The sequence below is a fragment of the Vanessa cardui genome, chromosome 12, assembly GCF_905220365.1.
Source record: "Vanessa cardui chromosome 12, ilVanCard2.1, whole genome shotgun sequence".
Taxonomy (NCBI): Eukaryota; Metazoa; Arthropoda; class Insecta; order Lepidoptera; family Nymphalidae; genus Vanessa; species Vanessa cardui.
The window spans coordinates 1,382,755-1,404,659 of NC_061134.1; the positions used below are offsets into that span (position 1 = coordinate 1,382,755).

Below are 21,905 nucleotides of genomic sequence, written 5' to 3' on the forward strand. Positions count from 1 at the left end.
TCGTAACATTGGATCACCATAGACAAGAATATAGATTTTCTTCGGACATGGCCGCTGTATCGGCAATACAACACCTGCAATGTTTTGTATATTCATATTCATTTTTTATAATGAATAAAGAGTTTTTTACTTATAAGTAGTGATTAGTGGATCGTGTATAGTGCTGTGATATTTGTAATGGATGCAGAGAACGAGATCGAAAAAAAGAGAATCCGTGATGCAATTCAGATGATAGAGACGATTCAGTCGATGATCGACGTTTCAGCGGACAGGCTCGAGGGGTTGAGGACACAATGCTCGACCAGCGCAGAGCTGACGCAGCAGGAGATCCGGACCCTGGAGGTAGGACGGACGTAGTTATTGCTTTACGTTACGTGTTATGGAAACAAGATGTGCCCTTGAACAGTTTGTCAGGCCTGAACTTCAAGGCCTCTGGGCTCAAGGATCGGTGTGATTAGTTCATTGCCGTTGTAGAAAGTGTGAGCGCGCGCATATCCAGTTACCTTGAGCTACACTGCCCTATTTTACTGTATTGAATGTTTTTATGATTCTCTTCTAATACGATACTGCAGTCATCGTATTCAAAATTTAAAAAGGAAATAGTATTTATAAAATATCTAATGTTATTATATCCAAAATGTATGCACCCTATTATCTTTCGAACAATTTGTTGTAATATTTTGTTACTTAAATTGTCTAAAGATACACTCAAATTAATAAGCTGTCATATGTAACATAATTTACTGTTAGAAAGTTTATAAATTAGAGAATTATAAATGTTTATGATATAGGAAACATTTCTTGATTGTGTCATACTAATGAACATTTCTATTATTTATGAGAGTCATTAGCTTAAAAGGTAACAATAGATTTTTCAATTCAATTGACATGAATATATAAATAATTAATTCTATATAAGATTTAACAATACTGCCCTCAATTGTATATGGAAGTGAATTTAGATGGATGGAGCGATGAGAATACAGATATATTCCAGTTTTAACAGTTATGGTTTTTGTATCTAAATTACTTAAGAATAACTTTAAAGAAATATATTCAACATTGGTTATATGAATATGGAATGTAAACCCAAATACATATTACAGATGTTTAGTCCTTATAAAAAGTTAATAAAAATTATGATAAATAATGTACTATGATTTTTAAATTGATTAAATATCTTTTTAATTCAAGAATCATTAAATTTCAAATAAAACAAAATCAAACTACTACAATAATTTAAAATATTTTAATGTAATAATATTTGAAATTGTTGAGAGATAACAGTTTTTAAAATAATAGAAAATTATATGTTTAAATTTTATTTGAATATATTTGTTTTGTGTCTTATAAAATAATTGATCTGAAGATTTTATTTTTGTTACACCAGACAGAACTTAAGTATCGAACAAATGATTGTTGTATTCAATGTTGTAAATATATAACTATAGAATTTTGTAATAAAAATTAATTCAATTCAATTCTTGATCTCATTGCTAATCTTACACTGAATGTTTACAAATAAATCTGTATTTTACATCTTAAAAGTCATTTAACTCTGAAATCAATTTATATGTTTGGATACAAGTTTTGTTTACATTGATATATCTGTTTAATGGTATTTATATGTTAAATGAAAACAGTGACACAATCTGTTATTGTTTTTTTATTCATGCAAAATAACTGCACGGTTCAACTGACTGTTATGTACATTGAAGTTTATTTACTTTTGCTATTTGAATTAATTAACATGTCTTGATTACTTTTATTATATATATTTTATTGAATATCAATATTTGATTATTTTATTTATATTTCAGGGTAAACTTGTAAAACATTTTTCAAGACAACTTGTAATAAAAGCTCAGTTTGTGGAAGAAATTCAGAGAGAACTAGGACATGTCCCCAGCCTGAGGCAGTGGCTGCGCGTTGTGGGGCTCAGTATTGATGCTATAGAGGTAAATTAAAACATACCAATATTTTACTTCTATCAATTAATATCAAAAATCAAGTTAATTACCAACTGTTCAGAAATAGTAAGTTTTAATGTTTATAACTTATAATAGGTAATAATTTAATAAACTCAACTTTGTTTAAATAAAGTTGTTATATATATATGTTATTAAATAACATGACATAATCATCTTCTATTCCAAACAATAATAAAAATTCCAAATTCCAACTGCACTATTACCCAAAACCTAAACTCTCCTTCTTATTTAATTTGAAGGTGCTTACTATTACTTATATTTGTTAGTCATCAGAAAATAGATAGATCAATTATGATTTGGTAAATAAATGGTTTTAATGAGATAATTTTATATGATCTCTAGGCTGTATTATCCCGAGTGTCATCACTGGAAACCCTTCGCGAAAGAACGGAACATGAACTGCGTGCAATGCTATGTGGAGCACGGGATGAGGAGGTGCGAAGACTGTGCAGAGCAATGCAGAGGCTACGAAGTTATACAGGTGACTACATGTATATTTTAGCCTTGCAAAATCAACTAAGCACTAATGTTCTCATAAAATACTTGAAATTTGGAAATAATGACGACCTCCGTGGTCGTGTGATGAGTACACCGGTTTTCATGGGTACGCCACTCCGAAGTTCAGGGTTCGATTCTCGGCCGAGTCGATGTAGATTATAATTAGTATTCTATGTTGTCTTGGGTCTGGGTGTTTGTTGTACCGTCGTTACTTCTGATTTTCCATAACACAAGTGCTTTAGCTACTTTCATTGGGATCAGAGTAATGTATGTGATGTTGTCTCATATTTAAAAAAAATGGATCATTATGGCAGTATGATATTCTTATTGTAAATATTTGGAAGTTGTAACAAATTAGTATTTATGTTATTTCAGAGGCTTTGGCTCGCGGAGATGGTGCTGTGGAGCTGCCCCTGTACTGGGACTCGTGGGAGCGACACGGACGCGGGTCGCCTCGTGCGAGGGACGATCGTAATTCCAACCATAAAAAAGGTTATATTTCAAACCTACATCTTTATTAATCAGTTTATTATTTGTTAAAGCTGATCAACTGCTGTTATAAATTAAAATATTAAGAAAAATGCGACAGTGAAAATGATCAAATCACACAAGGGTCATAATGATGAGGATCAAATTTACTAACTGTACTACAATTATTTACAATTTTATTGGTGATATGTGTTATAAAATTTGAGCAAGCCGGTGTGGGTAGGTGACATCCATTTATCACTTAATCTTCTGCATAATAGCACATACTACCTAGTATAGTTCTGTTCCAATTTAAAGTGAGTGAGTCAGTGTCATTACATACCAAAATACCAAAACATTTTAGTCCTCAAGGTTGGTAGAGCATTGGGAATATATCGAATTGCTACCATTTGAGTCGAGATGGCCCAGTTGTTAGAACGCGTGCATATTTACCGATGATCGCGGGTTCAAACCCAGGCAAGCACCGCTGATGCATGTGCTTAATTTGTCTTTATAATTCATCTCGTGCTCAGCGGTGAAGGAAAACATCGTGAGGAAACCTGCATATGACAAATTTCATAGAAATTCTGCCACGTGCGTATTCCACCAACCCACATTGGAACAGCGTGGTGGAATATGTTCCAAACCTTCTCCTCAAAGGGAGAGGAGGCCTTTAGCCCAGCAGTGGGAATTTACAGGCTGTTGTTGTTATAGCCCCAATATCGGCCTACCATATAAACGATTTGCCAATGAGACGTTATACAGTTGTTTCAGAAGTTATCAATAACAATATTTTATTTCGATGTTCGTAATTTTTCAGGTGGAAAGTCTCCAACGACACCGATAAACAAACGCAAGCAGAATGTCCACCTGCCCGCCCCCGCCGCGCTCACCAAGTCGCGCTCGCACGAGTCACAGCTCTCTGTCAAGCCAGACACGTCAGATCTTAGGTTCGTTATGATTTCCTGCCTGTTCAAATACATTTTTTTTTGTTTAATATGTCTATTTTAATTATTGATGTTTCCATTTTCCTAATGATGTTTTGATTCATTCTTAGTATTGTATATCTTAAGTGGCATATTAACACCAATCCTTGTAGCTCTTAATTTATATATAGAAGAATTGTGTGACAATTAAAAATTTATTATGAGATATTTGTTAGTGCCAGAAAAATAGGCTAAACTAAATACCTATTAATTAAAAAAAACTTAATATGCGTGTTTCAGTGACAACAGCCAGTCGTCCGCAGTTGGCACGATGGAAGGCAGTCCGCCCGCCTCCCCTCGCGACCCCGACCCCGACCCCCCGCACGGATACTATAATACTAATGTAAGTTTGCTTTGTATGTATGAAATTTAGTCTGGTATTGTCATTGGAATCGGAAAAGCAATGCCATAAGTTGTCATAAGAGCCTATTAACAAGAGTAACTAATTGAGAATATTTTTAAAATAGTCAAATGTAATAGTAAAGTGACCATTTTATTCAATACAAGATTATATAGATGATAAAAAAGCGCGGAGCTAATGCTTGTTGACTTCCAGGAAGGAACTAGTACATTTCTCGCTGGTTTCTTGCAGTAGAATCTGCAATCCTAACCACTGGTAGCTTCGTTTAATATAGTTTGTTAAATGGCGATTTAAAAGTGCTTGTAAAACCTACTTAAATAAGTATATTTTGATTTCATTTTATAATTCGTAAAAGGCTGTAAGAAATATAATTCCAATAATAATAAAATTGAATTTATAATGACGTCACGTTTGCACAGGCCACGTCGTGCTCGCCGCGCACGCCCACGGTGAGCGGCTGCATGGCGCACGACATCGCGCACCGCTTCACCAAGACCTTCAACATGATCGCCACCTGCGACTACTGCGACAAGCAGATGCTCTTCGGCTCTGGACTCAAGTGCAAGGAGTGCAAGTTCAAGTGCCACCGGTGAGACCGCTGTCTCCTTGAGTTATACATTGACGATTTCAATGGCGAGAGATGTAAACTAGATTGACCTGAAATATCAATAATCTGTGAGACATAATTGTATATTTGTATTAATAAGAATCATTTGCCAAATATAATAAGCGAATAAATATGTAAATATAAGATTTGTTTACCATTTCTTCTCCAGCCATTCATATATGCACGTACACACATGATAACTAATGCGGTGTGTTTTATTGTAATGAAGCTTTCCATTATATCCACTGTGCTCTAATGTTTGAATGAAAATGCAAGTATAATTATTAAAATGTAGCTTGTGACAGTATTCCGAATAATAAATGTAAACTTTATTTTTGTTGCAGAGATTGTGAAAGTAAAGTTCCTCCGTCGTGCGGCTTGCCGCCAGAGTTTGTCACGGCCTTCAAAGAAAAATTTCATAAAGATGGTAACGCATCATATAATTAAGTTATGAAAAATTTGGCTATATTTATTTAAACACAAATACTTCACTCGTATTGTTCACTGTGAAAATTTTGCTCGTAATCAGTACCATGGAATCCTCCAGTTACATTTATATTTTTTTCGTTTTCATATCTATTTTTTCGCCACTCGAGCGTTCCTCTGATACCTGACGAGCTCTGTTTTGAAAACTAGTCAGAGGTGCGCAAAAAAAAATCCCCGCGTCCCGCGGGTCGAGTATAGTCGCTCTAATGACGCGTGGTCGCGCGTGCGCAGGCGGCCTGTACCTGCCGGCGGCCGGCGCCGCGCGCGCCGCGCTGCTGCCGTCGCTCACGCCGCACCGCCGCCGCCCGCCGCCCGCGCCGCACCACGCCGTACGTACCGCCGCCGCCGCCACCACCACCGCTGCCACCACCGCCGCCGCTCACGCCCGTGTGTTGCAGGCCGGGCCCGACTCGTCGTCCAACACGTCGTCGTGCAACAGCTCCACGCCGTCGTCGCCCGCGCTGGCCGCGCCCGCCACGCCGCAGCCGCACGCGCACGCGCCGCACAACGCGCACCACGCGCACCACGCGCACCACCCGCCGCACCAGCACGCCGCCAAGCAGCAGTTCCACTTCCCGGGTGACGACATGTTTTGGCACTAAATCACTAATATATCACGAGTGGTTGTGATCACTTTTTAGTATTACATAATGATCACCTATATATAAATATAAATGTGACTAGCTTGTACAAGATTATCGTATCCACTATTGTCGTATGTTCAGGATGTACTGAAAGTAGTTCATACCACGCTTCCTTTTTAACTCGCCGTTTAATGCTATTTTCTATATTACCTAGTGTTAACGCACTGGGCAAATTAATTTTTAATAGTTCGTGAAACTCTCTTGGTTAAGTACAAACAAAAAGGAGTAATAAAATCATTAAATAAACTGATTCAAAATTGTTACCTTAATAATTAATTATAAACAATTTATTAACACGATATGTTTCTAAACATGAATTTTAACAAAATTTAATCGCGAACATTATAAACATTAAGTTTTTTTTACAAAAACTTAGCATATTATTCTAATAAAAGAATTGTTTGGTTTATAGAAGTAAAACCTCCAGTGTCCAGTCCGAACCACTCGTCCCACGTCCAGTCGCCTGCGCGGTCCATGGCCGACCACAAGGAAGAGCTGACCTCCAGCATCAAAAGCGGTACAGCGCATGCGCACCTTACTCAAATTCTAATGTTGCCACAGTCGCTATGATAAAAAAAACAAATGCACAACAACAACAACAATAGCCTGTAAATTCCCACTGCTGGGCTAAACGCCTCCTCTCCCTTTGAGGGGAAGGTTTGGAACATATTCCACCACGCTGTTACAATGCGGGTTGGTGGAAATGATGGATGGATGAAAATGCACAACTTATTACATATTGGTGTATTGTCTTAAAAATTGTCAAAGCATTGTATATTTTTTTGTGAGATATACATTGCCTTGACTGGTGGTAAGGCTCCGTCTACACCCGTTACCTCTGGGTGAGTTCACATATCACTAAAATTGTAAAATATGTATATTTACATAAGCACGCCATTACAAGGTCACAGGTTCGATTCCCAGCCAAGTCGATGTAGAAAAAGTTCATTAATTTTCTATGATGTTTTGGGTCTGGGTTTTTGTGTTACTTCTGATTTTCCACTTACATTAAGATCAGAGTAATGTGATGTTGTCCAATATTTATATTTAAATATTTGAATTTGATTTATCGTTTTGAACACTTCAAGAATTCCCTATTATGTCACAGCCATAAAGGTTGGAGTTTATGGAAAAAGTTTTAACTTAGCTTTATAGTAGGACTGTCCCATACAACCCGGGACCTATGGTCTCATTATTCATTATAAATAAATAAATAAATATGAGACAACATCACATACATTACTCTGATCCCTATGTAAGTAGCTAAAGCACTTGTGTTATGGAAATCAGAAGTAATGACGGTACCACGTACACCCAGACCCAAGACAACATAGAAAACTAATGGTAATCTACATCGACTCGGCCGGGAATCGAACCCGGGACCTCAGAGTGGCGTACCCATGAAAACCGGTGTACACACCACTCGACCATGGAGGTCGACAAATATATAATATTATGCAGAAATATATTTCAAATAATTAATATTGTGGAAACAAATCGGTTATTGGGTCCAGTCACTTGGTAGTTTATATTTGAATGGAGGGGTGTTCCGCAGAGGGCTCGGGGCGCGTGTCGCTGAGCGGCTCGGGCTCCACGGACAGCGGCCGCCACGACGCCGCGCACGACGCGCGCTGGCCGCGACAGAACAGCGTGAGTACCCGCCTGCACCCCCCCCCCCCTCACGCCCCTCACGCCTCCACCTCAACCCGCTTGGTTCTGTATCTACAACCGATGGATAGTGGCTTATAGCCTTGAATAAGCCCGTCTTGAGTAGGTTCCACCCACACGTAAGATATTCTACTGCGAAACAGCATTAGATAATATTGTTTTATTCCAATTTGAATGGCTCATATATATAGCCACTATCCATCGGCGGTGGTTAATTTATTTTTTCCTACTACATAGGGGCTCCTGTAGATGTACCTGTAAGTTTAATCGTATCTAGATATAGAATCGAGCATATAGGTATCTTTCCATTCTCAAAGTTAAAGATAAGCAAGTGAAATTATCAAATTATTAATTGTAAAATTTAAAAACATAAGTCCAAGTTAATGGAATAAAGGCTAAAACGATGAAACCCTTTTTTTAAGAATATTTATTTACTTTAAAAACTAAGTTGTATTTAAGTGCTCGATAACTAAATATCATATTTATTATACATCTGTATCGGGGACGTTATAGATATGTCGTTTCGGATGTGTATATAATCAAATGTATGTACTATAATATTTTATATGTTTCAACTTCGAATAATTTCGGTTACGGATATTACATTATTTAGAAATAGTAAAAGATATTAAATATTAATTTGACCTTATTTATATAGTATTATGTATATTCACAGAAAAAAACTATTACCTTTAAAATACATTATAAATACAGCTATAGATGAAGTCATTATAAAATATTTAATTAATCTGAGAGACACGAAAGCTTTGTAGGGTTTTAAATGAGATCAAAGCTTTGGTTCATTTCAGCGAGTTATTTATCAAAAGCTCGTAAGATAAGGGCTTATTTATGACACTCGACACTCGAGTCTTTAACACATGTGTACTTGTGACGAAACAGTGTCTGTTTATGTCCAGCTTTGAACTTATTTTATCATTATTCGTCACAGAGCTTTATAGCTAAATATGTTTGTGTTAGGAAATATATATATATATATCTATTATCCTAATATAAACAAAATTTACTTTAATCTTTACTTAGTATCTAAATTATTTTTAACCAGTATCTGTATAAATTATGTATGTATATATTATGTACACATATAGCTTCATTTCCTACTAACTCAGTTACAAGCTATTAAATGGTTTTTTTTTAAATATATTTATTGATTTTGTAAACATTTTAATTATTGTTCTTTACTGAAATAATAATCATAATCATTTATTTTTCATCATAGAAAAGCATAAATATTCCACCAATATTAAATAGCTTTCGAGCTTACACCATATAAAAATAAACAAATAACTTTGAATACGGGAGTAAGCGGATACGTTATAAATCGTTTGTTTATCTTAACAGGCTCGTATCAAATGACCGAGGCATTCTCAATGCTACTGTACAAGTGTGCAACATTCCTTAGTGACAGATTTGTCGATGCAGAGCTTATCGTCAGCGCTGCATCCGTCGACCTCTCGTTCACTGATAACTGCATTCACAGATTGACTATTAGTGCATTTCGTTGTTCATTAACGGACGAGCTTTTTGTTAAAATATTAACACTTAAGTGAAAAGTTGAATAAAGATTCGATAGTGAATTTTTTAATTGATAAAGGTTTTGTTTTTATTAGACAGTGATTGGATAGTTTTCAATATGTCTACGTTTTTACATCATCGCCGAATATTCGAAGAAGTAGGTATTTTAGTGCTATAATTATCTTTGCATCGCAAAATATTTTATTGATGTGTTTTTATTAGAAGGGTGTATAACCTAGTGGATTTGCCAGTATATTTACAGACAATTGTAAAGTGTCTTAGTCTTGTGTATGGAATAAGTAGTAGCTTATATAAAATCGTCTATGGGTGGGTATGACCATGTCTCAGGTATCATGATTTGGCTTGACTATATGTATAATATAATTTATCTATAAAATAATGTTATAAAATAAGGTGATAGTTAGCGAGCAAAGCAAAAATATATTTACATATTAACTTAAAATATAACATTGATATAAGACCTCTTTCTTTACAAGACTTTGTACCAATTATAAAGTAGCCTATGTCCTTTCTCAGGCTCTAGACTATTTGCATATCAAATTTCATTTAAATTGGTCTCTAATCTACTGGAGATTTTGTATTAAAGAGACAGACAGACAGAGTTACTTTTTCATTTATAATATTATTTTAAATGACCGTTAATTATAGCTAGTGTGATTAATATCACTATACAAAGGTTTACTTTGTATCACACTAGATGGCGTTGCTCGTCGTTTCGATATAGTTGCAATGATGTGCGCGTAATGTCGACAGCTGACGATGAAGGAGTGGGACATCCCGTACGACGAGCTGAAGCTGTTCGAGAAGATCGGCACGGGTCGCTTCGGCACCGTGTACCGCGGCAGCTGGCACGGCGCCGTGGCCGTCAAGCTGCTGCACGTCAACGCGCTCAGCGACCACTCCGTGCCGCTCGACACCTTCAAACACGAGGTGCGGACATTTTGAATAACTAAATTGAATTCATGCAATGTATTATTTGATTGGAGCATTGGAGCAGCGTTGTGAAATATGCTCCAATCCTTCTTCTTAGAGGGAGAGGAGTCGTTATCCCAGCGGTGGGAAATTTAAAGACTGATGCTGTTATATTATTGTTAACGTGACTCGCTATGTTTTTTGGGTAGACTCAATTTCAAATTGTATCTAATGAATTATGTTATTTCTATTGTATTTTTTCTTTTCATTTCCTTTGTATAATATGATGCAATTAGACTGATTCTTTTGCATACGTTTATATGACCATTTTCTAGTCAATATCTATTTAAATCTAAAATGTGCAAGATTTTTTTAGTTATTGTACTATAAGTGGTTTGTAGCATTAGACAATAACAGATATACTATTGCTATTTTTCTCACCACTTGATTTTATTCATATATGAATTATTGAAATAACAAAAAAACGAGTATTAAAAAAATCAATAATTTTTTCCGTATCGAATATAGATCACAATACATCGGTTACAATTTTTATTTTTAAAAACATGAAAATTTTTTATAAAATAAATGTAATGATTGCATGAAAAATATTCATGAAATAAATGTAATATTTCCAGGTGGCAACGTTCCGCAAAACCCGCCACGAGAATCTGGTGCTGTTCATGGGCGCGTGCATGAAGCCGCCGCGGCTCGCCATCGTCACGTCGCTGTGCAAGGGCATGACGCTCTACACGCACATCCACCTGCGCAAGGACAAGTTCACCGCCAACAAGAGCGTCATCGTGGCGCAGCAGATCTCGCAGGTACGGCCCACCGGGCCATCTACGGTGTTCTTGGGAATAGAATTGGATTCCAGACTTCAGTGGAGTCCCCATTTGTCGTCCCTAACAGGGAGACTCAGCTCCGCAGCATACGCGGTTAGAAAAGTTAGACAACTAACTGATATTGATACCGCTCGTTTAGTTTATTTTAGTTATTTTCACAGTATTATGTCATATTACTTTGGGGTAACGCTGCAGACATTGAATCTGTCTTTATTTTACAAAAGAGAGCAATTCGGTTTATTTATAATCTTGGAGCTAGATACTCTCATCGGGATGTTTTTAACAGAGTAGGAATACTCACTGTTGCGTCGCAATATATTTACAACAATATCATGTATAGTCACAATAACATTGATCATTTTGATAAAATCAGTGATAATCATTGTATATGCACTAGAAGTAGGGATAAGCTTATAACGCCAAGTTTCCGACTCCGCAAAGTCAATAAATCTTTCTTGGGGCAAGATATACATTTCTATAATAAAATTCCGCAGACTTTTTAACTTTACCGTCTCGAAAATTCAAATCGTTTATAAAAAATATATTGGTGAAAAAGGCGTATTATTCGATACAAGATTTTGTAGATGATAAAAAAGCGTGGAATTAATACCTGTTGACTTCCAAGCAGGATATATTAATTTAAATAATTGTATTAACTAACATGACTGTATTTTTTTTAAATGTTGAAAAAGAGTAACTACTGATTTAAATAAAACTAATTATAACGGATGAATCGCGTATATTAATTATTTTTAAAACATCCCGACGTTTCGAGCACTTTGCAGTGTTCGTGGTCACGGGTAGACTAAGATGACATTCGTCTATTTGAAGAACAAAGGAAATATTATTAACAACTACCGCCAACGATTTCTCAATTGATATCTTGAGTAACGTTCCGGTTGCACGCAGAAGGCACTAACTGTGTCTTTAGGTCTTGCAGTCTGTTGGATTTGGGATTTCAAATTTTTAATAAGTGGATCCCAGGTGTTAGAAAGTCTCCAACCATCTTCTCTATTGAAGTTCGGATGTTTTTGAATTTCAATAGCCTCGCGTATCATTCTAGGAATGAATCTGTGTTCTCTAGCGAGGATCTGTGGTTTATCAAATCGGATAAAATGGTTAGGTTTATCCAGAGCATGTTCACAGACTGCAGACTTAGAAGAACGCCTATTTTTGACATCTCCTATATGTTCCTTGACCCTGGTACCGATACTTCTCTTTGTTTGGCCTATGTAAGATAAACCACACTCACATTCGAGTTTATATACTCCTGCAGTTTGTAAGGGAATATTACTCTTGATAGGTCTCAAGAACTGGCTCACTTTCTTATGAGGCTTGTAAACGGTTTTAATTGAAGCTCGCTTCAAGATGTTACCAATCCTGTCTGTAACTCCCTTCACATATGGTAGAAATGCAGGTTGTCGCTCAACTGTGGGTGGCTTGATACGGCTTCTGCGATGCTGGCGAGGCACGGGCAGCTTGTTCTGGTGGAGTGCAAGCTTGACCTGACGTAGCTCGTCCTCTAGGTGTTCAGCATCGCAGAGATGGTGGGCTCTCTGAAACAAAGATTTGCCAACGGTAGCTAACTGGCTAGGGTGGTGGTGCGAGTCACCATTGAGGTATTTGTTGGTGTGTGTGGGTTTCCTATAAACTGTGTGACTTAATGTATTGTCAGGATTCTTGATAATAAGGATGTCAAGGAAAGCTAAAGAATTATTTGCCTCTAATTCCTCTTGACAAGAGGAAGCTACAGACACACAACATGCCTATTGAATATGCAGAGCTGTTACATCACTGCCTCACATCTGGTTATTTATTGTGGAATGATGAATTCTATGTACAAGTTGACGGGGTAGCCATGGGTTCTCCAGTATCCCCCGTGGTCGCCGATTTGTTCATGGAAGACCTGGAGGAGAGGGCTCTTCGCTCCGGACCTATAACACCTAGGTTTTACAAACGGTACGTAGATGACACTTTCACAATATTACCTAGTGATCTGACATCTGCATTTTTAGTACATCTTAATTCTATAAATAAAAACATTCAATTTACTATGGAATGGGATCCACTTATTAAAAATTTGAAATCCCAAATCCAACAGACTGCAAGACCTAAAGACACAGTTAGTGCCTTCTGCGTGCAACCGGAACGTTACTCAAGATATCAATTGAGAAATCGTTGGCGGTAGTTGTTAATAATATTTCCTTTGTTCTTCAAATAGACGAATGTCATCTTAGTCTACCCGTGACCACGAACACTGCAAAGTGCTCGAAACGTCGGGATGTTTTAAAAATAATTAATATACGCGATTCATCCGTTATAATTAGTTTTATTTAAATGTGTAATAATCGCGAAAATTTAAGACAACATTATGAGTAACTACTGAGTTTCTTGCCGGTTCTTCTCGGTAGAATCTACTTTCCGAACCGGTGGTAGCTTCACTTAATTGTTAAATGACGATTCAAAAGTGCTTGTAAAAGCCCACTTGAATAAAGTATACTTTGATTTTGATTTTATCACATCCACATTCACCCTCGAGGGTAAGACTTATTTGATGATAATCTTGATGTGGGAACTCCCCAAGTTTTAAAAAACGGTAGATAATTTATTTGTCTAACAACTGTTTATTTAGTATTTCTACTAGTCTTATTACAATTCGTTTAGTAAATTTAGTTTTCATTTTTGTACTTTATATTTTAGTAAACTTTTTATGTAATCAGTATGATGAAATACCAAATCCTATAATATATAATAAATTGATTATACGTCTTTTTGCAGGGCATGGGGTACCTTCACGCTAGAGGCATCATTCACAAAGACCTGAAGACGAAGAATATATTTCTCGAGAACGGGAAAGTGGTCATCACCGACTTTGGACTCTTCAGCGTCACCAAGTTATGCTTCGGCAACAAGTAAGCTGGACTTGAGATACATAAGTATAATGATAGTAGTAATAAATAAACAAATTTTTATGTTAAGGTTTCGACTACATATAACATGACTAATTAAACGCGCACAATCATAGTGCACAAGTATGCGCCGGCGGTAATATAAGAAGAGTCTTCAAATCGGACAGCTGGAAAGAGTGAAGGCGTTGGACAAAATATTTTTAAGACAAACCTTTAAAAATGTTTTTAAAAAGTAAAGTAAAGTAACATCCTGTAAATTACCCACTGCTGGACTAAGGCCTCCGCTTCCATTAAGGAGAGGGTTTGGAACATATTCCACCACGCTGTTCCAATGCGGGTTGGTGGAATACACATGTGGCAGAATTTCTATGACATTTGTCACATGCAGGTTTCCTCACGATGTTTTCCTTCACCGCTGAGCACGAGATGAATTATAAAGACAAATTAAGCACATGAATCAGCGGTGCTTGCCTGGGTTTGAACCCGCAATCATCGGTTAAGATGCACGCGTTCTAACCACTGGGCCATCTCGACTCTAAGTCGTCGAGACGAGATGTTTTTAAAAAACAGCTCATAATTTAAATAAGTAATTTTTTTGTCGAGTGCAAATTCCACTAGATGGCTTTGTTACAAGAAGCAAAAGTGTGTCATATATCTGCATATGCTGTGCGCAGACGCAGCGCGCGCGGCGACAGCCTGGGCATCCCGCCGGGCTGGCTGTGCTACCTGGCGCCCGAGCTGGTGCGCGCGCTGCGCCCGCACGCCTCGCTGCACCTGCCCTTCTCCAAGGCCACCGACGTCTACGCCTTCGGGTCAGCGTTGCTTTTTTTTTTTTTCGAAATGTGTATTGCTGTTGGCCCTATTGGCCTCTACAGCGTCACCGGGTGGGGTAGGCGAGCTATATGCTCAGGCCTAGTGATGGGAGCCCACTGAAGGGCTCAGAATACGCGCATCCTAAGGGTGCCTCCTATGAGGCCGGACCTCGGCTTAGGACGCCGTCGTCGACTCCAGGGAGGAATGACGTGTGCATTCAACGTCGTACGCCTAGGCGCCGACGTGTCGGTAAATAGGGACCTCGACCCCGCCGGCGGGGTCGGTGTCTGTTGTCTGTACCTATCTGGGTAATGTTGTCGGCAGTGAGTCTGTCGACGGGATCGTGTAGGACGTGCTTAGGACGCCTACGGATCGGATAGGTACGGTCAGCGTTTCGCCGCTTTGTTCACTATTTATATGATCGCAAATCTGTACCGCGACTGCACTTTGTCATATTCAGTGCTGGAAGCATTTACAGAAAATCTAAATATTATTCATTAAATTGGGATCATAAAATCATTTTTAAATCTTCATGTAACAGTATTGAATGAAATACAAAACTTCCCAGCGTTTCGAAAAGTAGATTCTATAAAAATCAGCACGAAACTCAGTTGTTGCTCTTTTCCACCATTTTAATTAAAGTATGTCAGTAAAGTGTCTTCCTGTGTTAGAAATTAAAATTTTTTTTATCTTTAATATAATCTTAAATTGAGTAATATTTCCCCACCATTGACCAATGGTTTCTATTGACATGAGCTTTAAATTTATTATATAGGCCAAATTAAAAATAATCGTGGAACCTCATTATACTGTGCTTCAACAAATATGTCTTAACTTTACGAAGTCAAAAACCAGATGTTACTTCTATTAGAAGATCATTTTCACCGTTTCTTTCAAATTGATCTATATTATTCTAAATATACGTAATTTTGGCGTAAACGTATTGTAATACAACTAAATATAAATTTTCTAAAAACATATCGAACGGTCTCGAGCTGTAAGTTTATAAATATAATTTCGTAACTTATATATTTTGTATTGATTATCAGAACTGTTTGGTACGAGTTGCTCTGCGGCGAGTACCCGTTCAAGGGACAACCGCCGGAGGCCATCATCTGGCAGGTCGGCAAGGGCGTGAAGCAATCGCTGGCCAATATGCAAGCGTCCAGAGACATTAAGGTAATATTTTCATCTGTACATATATACTTGCCTACTAAAATCAAATGAATATTCACATCAACAGATAAAGTAATACTAAAATCTTTACAGTTTTAAATAAAACTAGTTATAACGGATTTGAATCGCGTATATTAATTATTTTTGACATTCGTTTCGAGCACTTTACAGCGTTCGTGGTCTCGGGTAGGTCAGTCTACCCGTATAATTAATATACGCGATTCAAATCCGTTATAACTAGTTTTATTTAAATGTGTAATAATCGCGAAAATTTAAGACAACATTATCTTTACAGTTGTCATAATAATGTATATTGTTCCAGGACATTCTAATGCTGTGCTGGTCCTACCGATCTACCGAGCGGCCAGACTTTCCGCACTTACTGTCGACGCTGGAAAAGCTCCCCCGAAAGCGACTGGCGCGCTCTCCCTCGCACCCGGTACACCTGTCTCGCTCTGCGGACTCAGTGTTCTGAGAAAGGCTGGTCGGCGCACTGTGCGTGCGGCCTTAAAATGATCTGTTGCCACTTAAAGCGCCTTCTCGCTCACACACGATTCATCCGTCTCGTTCTTATTTTGTTACGAGACACCGATGACGTAACGAGAGTTCGCACCTACAAGAGAAGCCACACGCTCTCCAATACTCCGAGTCGACTAATTAACGGAGTTTTGTGATTATTTTTCTTACTAAAGCGTCTTCAAAATAATACCTCATACATCTATTCATAAAATATCGCAGTGCGCATTATAAAATATCATTGTAAGTCCAATATTATCGATACTATTATATTACGAAAGAGCATGAAGTCCGATATTGTTATCTCATTCTAACAACATAAAACCGTCTCGTTCGAATTTCATATAAATAAGTCACTAAATCATATTGTAATATAATATAACAAAGTATTTCTTAACATCAGGGGCTCTAGTAAGTACCGACGATACATCTAATTGAGTCGAGATTTAAAATGCGGTCAATAACATATGATCTATTTAATTTAACAAAAGTTGGATTGATGCAATTCTAAATTATAGTTTTTATTACGATCTTTCAACTGTACATTATATGTTATCAGTTCTATAATTTAAAAAATAGGAATACTCTGCTATGTACAATATCTGGTGATAACAAAATCTCATTAGGCAGCATAAAATGATGTGTTGGATGAAAATAAAATGTCGACTTGATGAAGTAATTTTAAATGTATAATTATCGCACCGATTAATATCAAAACAACTGCCTTATATAGACTAAAGCAAACGTGTAATTTGATGAACTAGTTTTTTAAATTCTTATTAATTATGGTTATATAATGAAGGACTATCAGTGTTGCCATGATCATGGTAACTCGTGGTGACACTCGCATTCGTAATTAAAATTTGATGATTTTATAAATCCTAGTTAAATTAGTGAATTGAATTAATTAAACGATAATATTACTTAATATTTTTTTTCGTCTGCGGATAAGCGATGTATTAATGCCAATGTATATATTTATACTTTGTCAAAGTCTAAGTATTTGATACATGGTGATGAATAAAGTAAACCGATTTAAAACGAATATTGAGATAAAACTACGTCTACACTTGGCAGCTTTACATTCTGCTATTTATGTAGTACTCTATGGCTATCCATAGAGTTCGTTAACAAAGTCAAAACATTAAAAACACCAAATTCTAATCTTGTTACTGTTAGTGCAAATGGTCACATGCATTTTAGACTGCAGAAAGACTTATGTTAGGTTCATTAATTTAATGCTAATTTTGGTGTTAATATATTTTTCCCTCCATGTCACTTTAAAGTAGAAAACATGTACATTATCAATACTAATCTGTATGTTATGTATAATTTAAAGATCTGATAAAATATGACCGCACATCGATTAAAGATAGTTTCGTTACATAATGTCGAGGTACCCTAAACTAAGAAAAGATTTTGCTATTTTTATATTTGAAGGGAAATATGTTAAATCTAGAAGGTTGAATGCCCTCGAATGAAGATTCAAGCAACCCTAATAAATGGTAACATGGTTTGGGAGAAGTGTTGTTTGGAAAACATTGTAATGTATTTTAATTTCCCAAAAAAAAACAGTGAATAACTTTTAATGGTCTTCTTCTGTTAATTGCATATTTTTACAAGTGGCTCTTTGTACTAACAGCAACTTTATGTTTTATGTTTATATATTTCAATATATATATAATAAGGTTTTATTTAAAATACATTTGAAATAATTGCTGAACCAAGTATAGACCATAAGATAAATGGCATAAACATAACTTATGTATACATATATTGTTGTATGTATATTTATACTATTAACAATGATAATAATTTACTTATTATTATTATAACAAATATCATTACTTTGGCATACATTTTATATTTGAAAGACATTCAAAGAATTGAGACACATAAAGTAGAACATTTTTAAAGGCTAAACATGGCATTAATAAATGTTCCTCTGCCAGTCCTATAACATGATAAAAAAAACGTATATAATCTTCATATATTGTTATTTACTTTTCCAAATATTTCTTGATATAACAAAACGCGTTTAAAATAATATATCCTAAAGCTCAAGTGTGAAGGTAGCCATGAAGTATTGATCTCTTGATTTAACGATAGATTATATTTTCGTATTTAAACGTGAAAGTTGACTGTTTATTAAAAAAAAAACTGTAAATATTGTATAGTGTTACTGGTTTTGATGTAGTGACTGCGTATCAGAATCGACTTTTAACCTAGAGTTGTAAATATTAGTCATTTTTTTAATTGTATTCTATTAAAATCAAAACAAAAATACATTTATAAAGGTATTAAAAATCTTCACAGTTAATTATATTTATTTTGCAGCGAAGTTGTAATTATTGCATCAGTATTGTATAATAATTAAAATGTTAAGGTATTTCTTATCAATAATCAATTATTACTATTAAAAAGGTTTTTCGTTAATCGAGGTGATTTTTCAATTTTAATTTAATCTCGTATAAACTATCACCCATTTAATTATAGAAATCTAAATTTCACCATTTCAGATAAATAAATAAAAAACAAAGAAATAAGGTTTCTTTTTATATGAATTAATATAATTTTTAGAAGGATTAAGTTTGTTGATAAAAATGTAAATTAAAAAAAAAGCGACGTACTAACATTCGCCAAATTCGTAGTGATATCTGTTAAAAAATTATGAAAAATCCTTCAAAAAGACTTTTTGTAAAAGTGTACAGTGTACATATATCTATTTGTTAATTACTAGTAAATTATGTATAGGTTCATTATACAATTTACATTGTATGATATAATTCACAAACCTACAATGACACTGATGAAATTTGAATTAAAAAAAATTACCTTTTTAATGAATTAATTTATGGCACTCGAAATAGATTTGTATAATTTGATTTTGACATATTTATTTGCACATGCTTTGAAATGTTACATAAAAATAATGCCTTGAAATACCTAAATTGACTGACCGTTATTACTTAAATATCTGTTGTAATATATGTACATTGTAGTAATAAAAATATGTAAATAAAAGAACATTCCTTTGAGTAGTTCTTTCAATATTTCTTAAATAGTGACATTTTCTTAAGATGCATGGTCCTATGACAGAGCTTGTTTATTTTCAGTTTGTTTATGGTTTAATAAAATGTTGCTATTTCTTAATAAATAGTTACAATTTAATGCTTAAATTTATTTATATTATTTAAAGAGCTCTTAGGGAACTTAGGACTATTGGTATCTATTTGGTATCATTGTGTTACCATTTTATGTAAATTTCTAAAGAGGCTTGTCGTTAGGTCCATTATAGACTGATTTTAACTGGAAATCCATCGAGGGTTGTATGTGCCACTCATGTATAATAAAAATCGCATTTTACTAACTTCATCTTATGTACATATAGAGACCATACATTTTAAGTTATATCTTTAAAGTTATTCTGTAAAAACAATATTAAAATTCAATATTGGATTTCATAGAGAAATATTGAAAATTAATTCTTGCTTGTATTGGTTTTATCTTTGATGTTTGTCAATATTTTTCTTTCAATTCATACTCAACATTGAATTTTATTTGATGCTTACTGAATAGCCTTTCTGGTTTTATTCTCAAATTGTCTTGTTAATGTTTTAATCAAATGCAACAATTATTTTAATAGTTTCAAACGAAATTAACTATTTTGACATGAAGTTGTGTAAATTAATAATATTAAACAGCCTTTTCAGCTCACTTTGTTATTTTTATTGTTTACTTAATTTTATTAAATATAATAGACGAAATTTATTCTGGTCAGTAAACTCCTATTAATTCTAAAGTTAGTTATAAACAAGGTTCTGTAGTTACTGCCACAGTATTTTGTATATAGTGCGAATGTGGTGTGGCTTGATCAATTGTATCTTAATTAATATTTATTTGGACGTGAGTAAAGGTGCAACTCTTTTCATTGGCTTACATATACAAAAATTTATAAATTACTTATTTCAATGTGTTTAAAGACTTGATATTCTCATAATCAGGCCCAAAATTTTTATTGTTATTTTCTTTTCATATTTTTCTTTGCAACCTATATAATATGTTTTTATTTACAACATTTATTTTATACGAAAAATTACATAACTTTAATAGAAATATTGATTATCATGCACTTCATAATTAAACTACATTTTTATAATTAATCTTATAAAGCCAATATAAACAGTTGTACCATTGTACAGATGGATTTGGATAACAGTTGTAGTTACATTATGTATTGAGATTTCTATTGATTAGGTTAGTTGCATTTGCCAAAATAAATCTTCATCACTGTTTCTGGCTGTTTTTTTTGTTGTTGATATCTTTAATCATTTAAAGTATCATAGTTTACACAAATCTTTTGACACATTGAAGTATCATATACTTGAATATTTAAAATGAAATATATTAAATAGAAAAGATAACACTTGAAATATATTTATTAAAAATACATGGAAATGTCTATGACACATGGCCAGCCAATATAGCAGCTATATTGTTACACATACTTCTGATTTCTTCATCATTCAGATATTCAGCTCCTAAAATAGCATTACCAACAGCTATTGTTTCTCTCATAGAGTTGGCCTTAATCCAAATTCTACCATTCATGCCTGCAGCAACTTCAAATGGCCACTCATTCTTAAGACTCTCTAGGAGTGGGCAGTTGGGATTTAATATCTTCCTAATTAAATTCAATGAACATTTAAACACGAATCCATCAGAGAGAACACCCAGCCTACCTTTCTTCCCATGAGAATCGACACATACAAGCTCTGGTTCCATATCTTTGCTGGCCACCAACATTTTGGCGTACACCACGTCCCCAACTTGAACCTCGGGTCGGTTTTTTTTTGTCGCTCCTTCAAAAGATAGGTAGGATAAGGCAGCGGTTATGCTGCCACCGACTTCTACGCGGAATATATCTCCCGCTTTTTGAACGACGACGCCTATTACGTTTTCTCCTCTAGAAGGGACATACCTCTTTTGATAACTATCTACCCAAAAAGTACTAGGATTTCGTTTCTTTAAAACACCGGGTTTCGTAATGTAAACACGGTCTACCTCTTTGCGTAGTCCAGGTCCAATGATTACTTTCGATTTTTCGGCAACTTGCGAAATCTCTTCACAATAATCTCCCGGTAACACAACGTCGCCTATTGATATCTTCATTTTTAATTCAGCATATTCAAGTAAAATTTAATTACTTCATTCGTTTAGTTCACGAGTTTTTATTTTTTCAAAGCATGTGTCTGTCAGAATTTTAAGAGCATTGTTGTCTATCAATGTCAAAATTCATGTTATTGACATATTTTTAAGTCAAATTTACAGCACAGAGTATTATAAAGTTTCCTCAGTAACTATGGCTAAATAAAGGTTTTTAAATATTGTCATGAATTTTAATACTTTTAGTTGGCTGTTGTACGTATCTACTGTAATATTCTTGTCGTTATAATAAATACCTGAGATTT

The 21,905-nt window shown here is 35.1% G+C and overlaps 2 protein-coding genes across 3 annotated transcripts; one reads left to right on the plus strand and one right to left on the minus strand.

The window, feature by feature from the left end:
- Positions 1-24: 24 nt before the first annotated feature.
- LOC124534507 (kinase suppressor of Ras 2) lies at positions 25-20,731 on the plus strand. 2 transcript variants are annotated; one of them, XM_047110430.1, is made up of 18 exons: positions 25-342; positions 1,821-1,958; positions 2,334-2,472; positions 2,865-2,981; positions 3,778-3,907; positions 4,184-4,286; positions 4,724-4,893; positions 5,256-5,338; positions 5,548-5,726; positions 5,796-5,976; positions 6,454-6,558; positions 7,597-7,691; positions 10,017-10,193; positions 10,814-10,999; positions 13,799-13,932; positions 14,604-14,741; positions 15,792-15,921; positions 16,241-20,731. In XM_047110430.1, exons 1-18 carry the CDS (start codon positions 178-180, stop codon positions 16,391-16,393), a joined length of 2,523 nt encoding a protein of 840 aa, XP_046966386.1. In that variant the 5' UTR covers positions 25-177; the 3' UTR covers positions 16,394-20,731. The 2 variants fall into 2 exon arrangements, with proteins under 2 accessions (XP_046966386.1, XP_046966387.1); XM_047110431.1 differs by having other exon boundaries at positions 5,629-5,726.
- Positions 20,732-20,855: 124 nt separating this feature from the next.
- On the minus strand, positions 20,856-21,728 carry LOC124534508 (exosome complex component RRP40). Its single transcript, XM_047110433.1, has one exon. The coding sequence runs from the start codon at positions 21,604-21,606 to the stop codon at positions 20,896-20,898; it is 711 nt and encodes a 236-aa protein (XP_046966389.1). The 5' UTR covers positions 21,607-21,728; the 3' UTR covers positions 20,856-20,895.
- Positions 21,729-21,905: the final 177 nt, after the last annotated feature.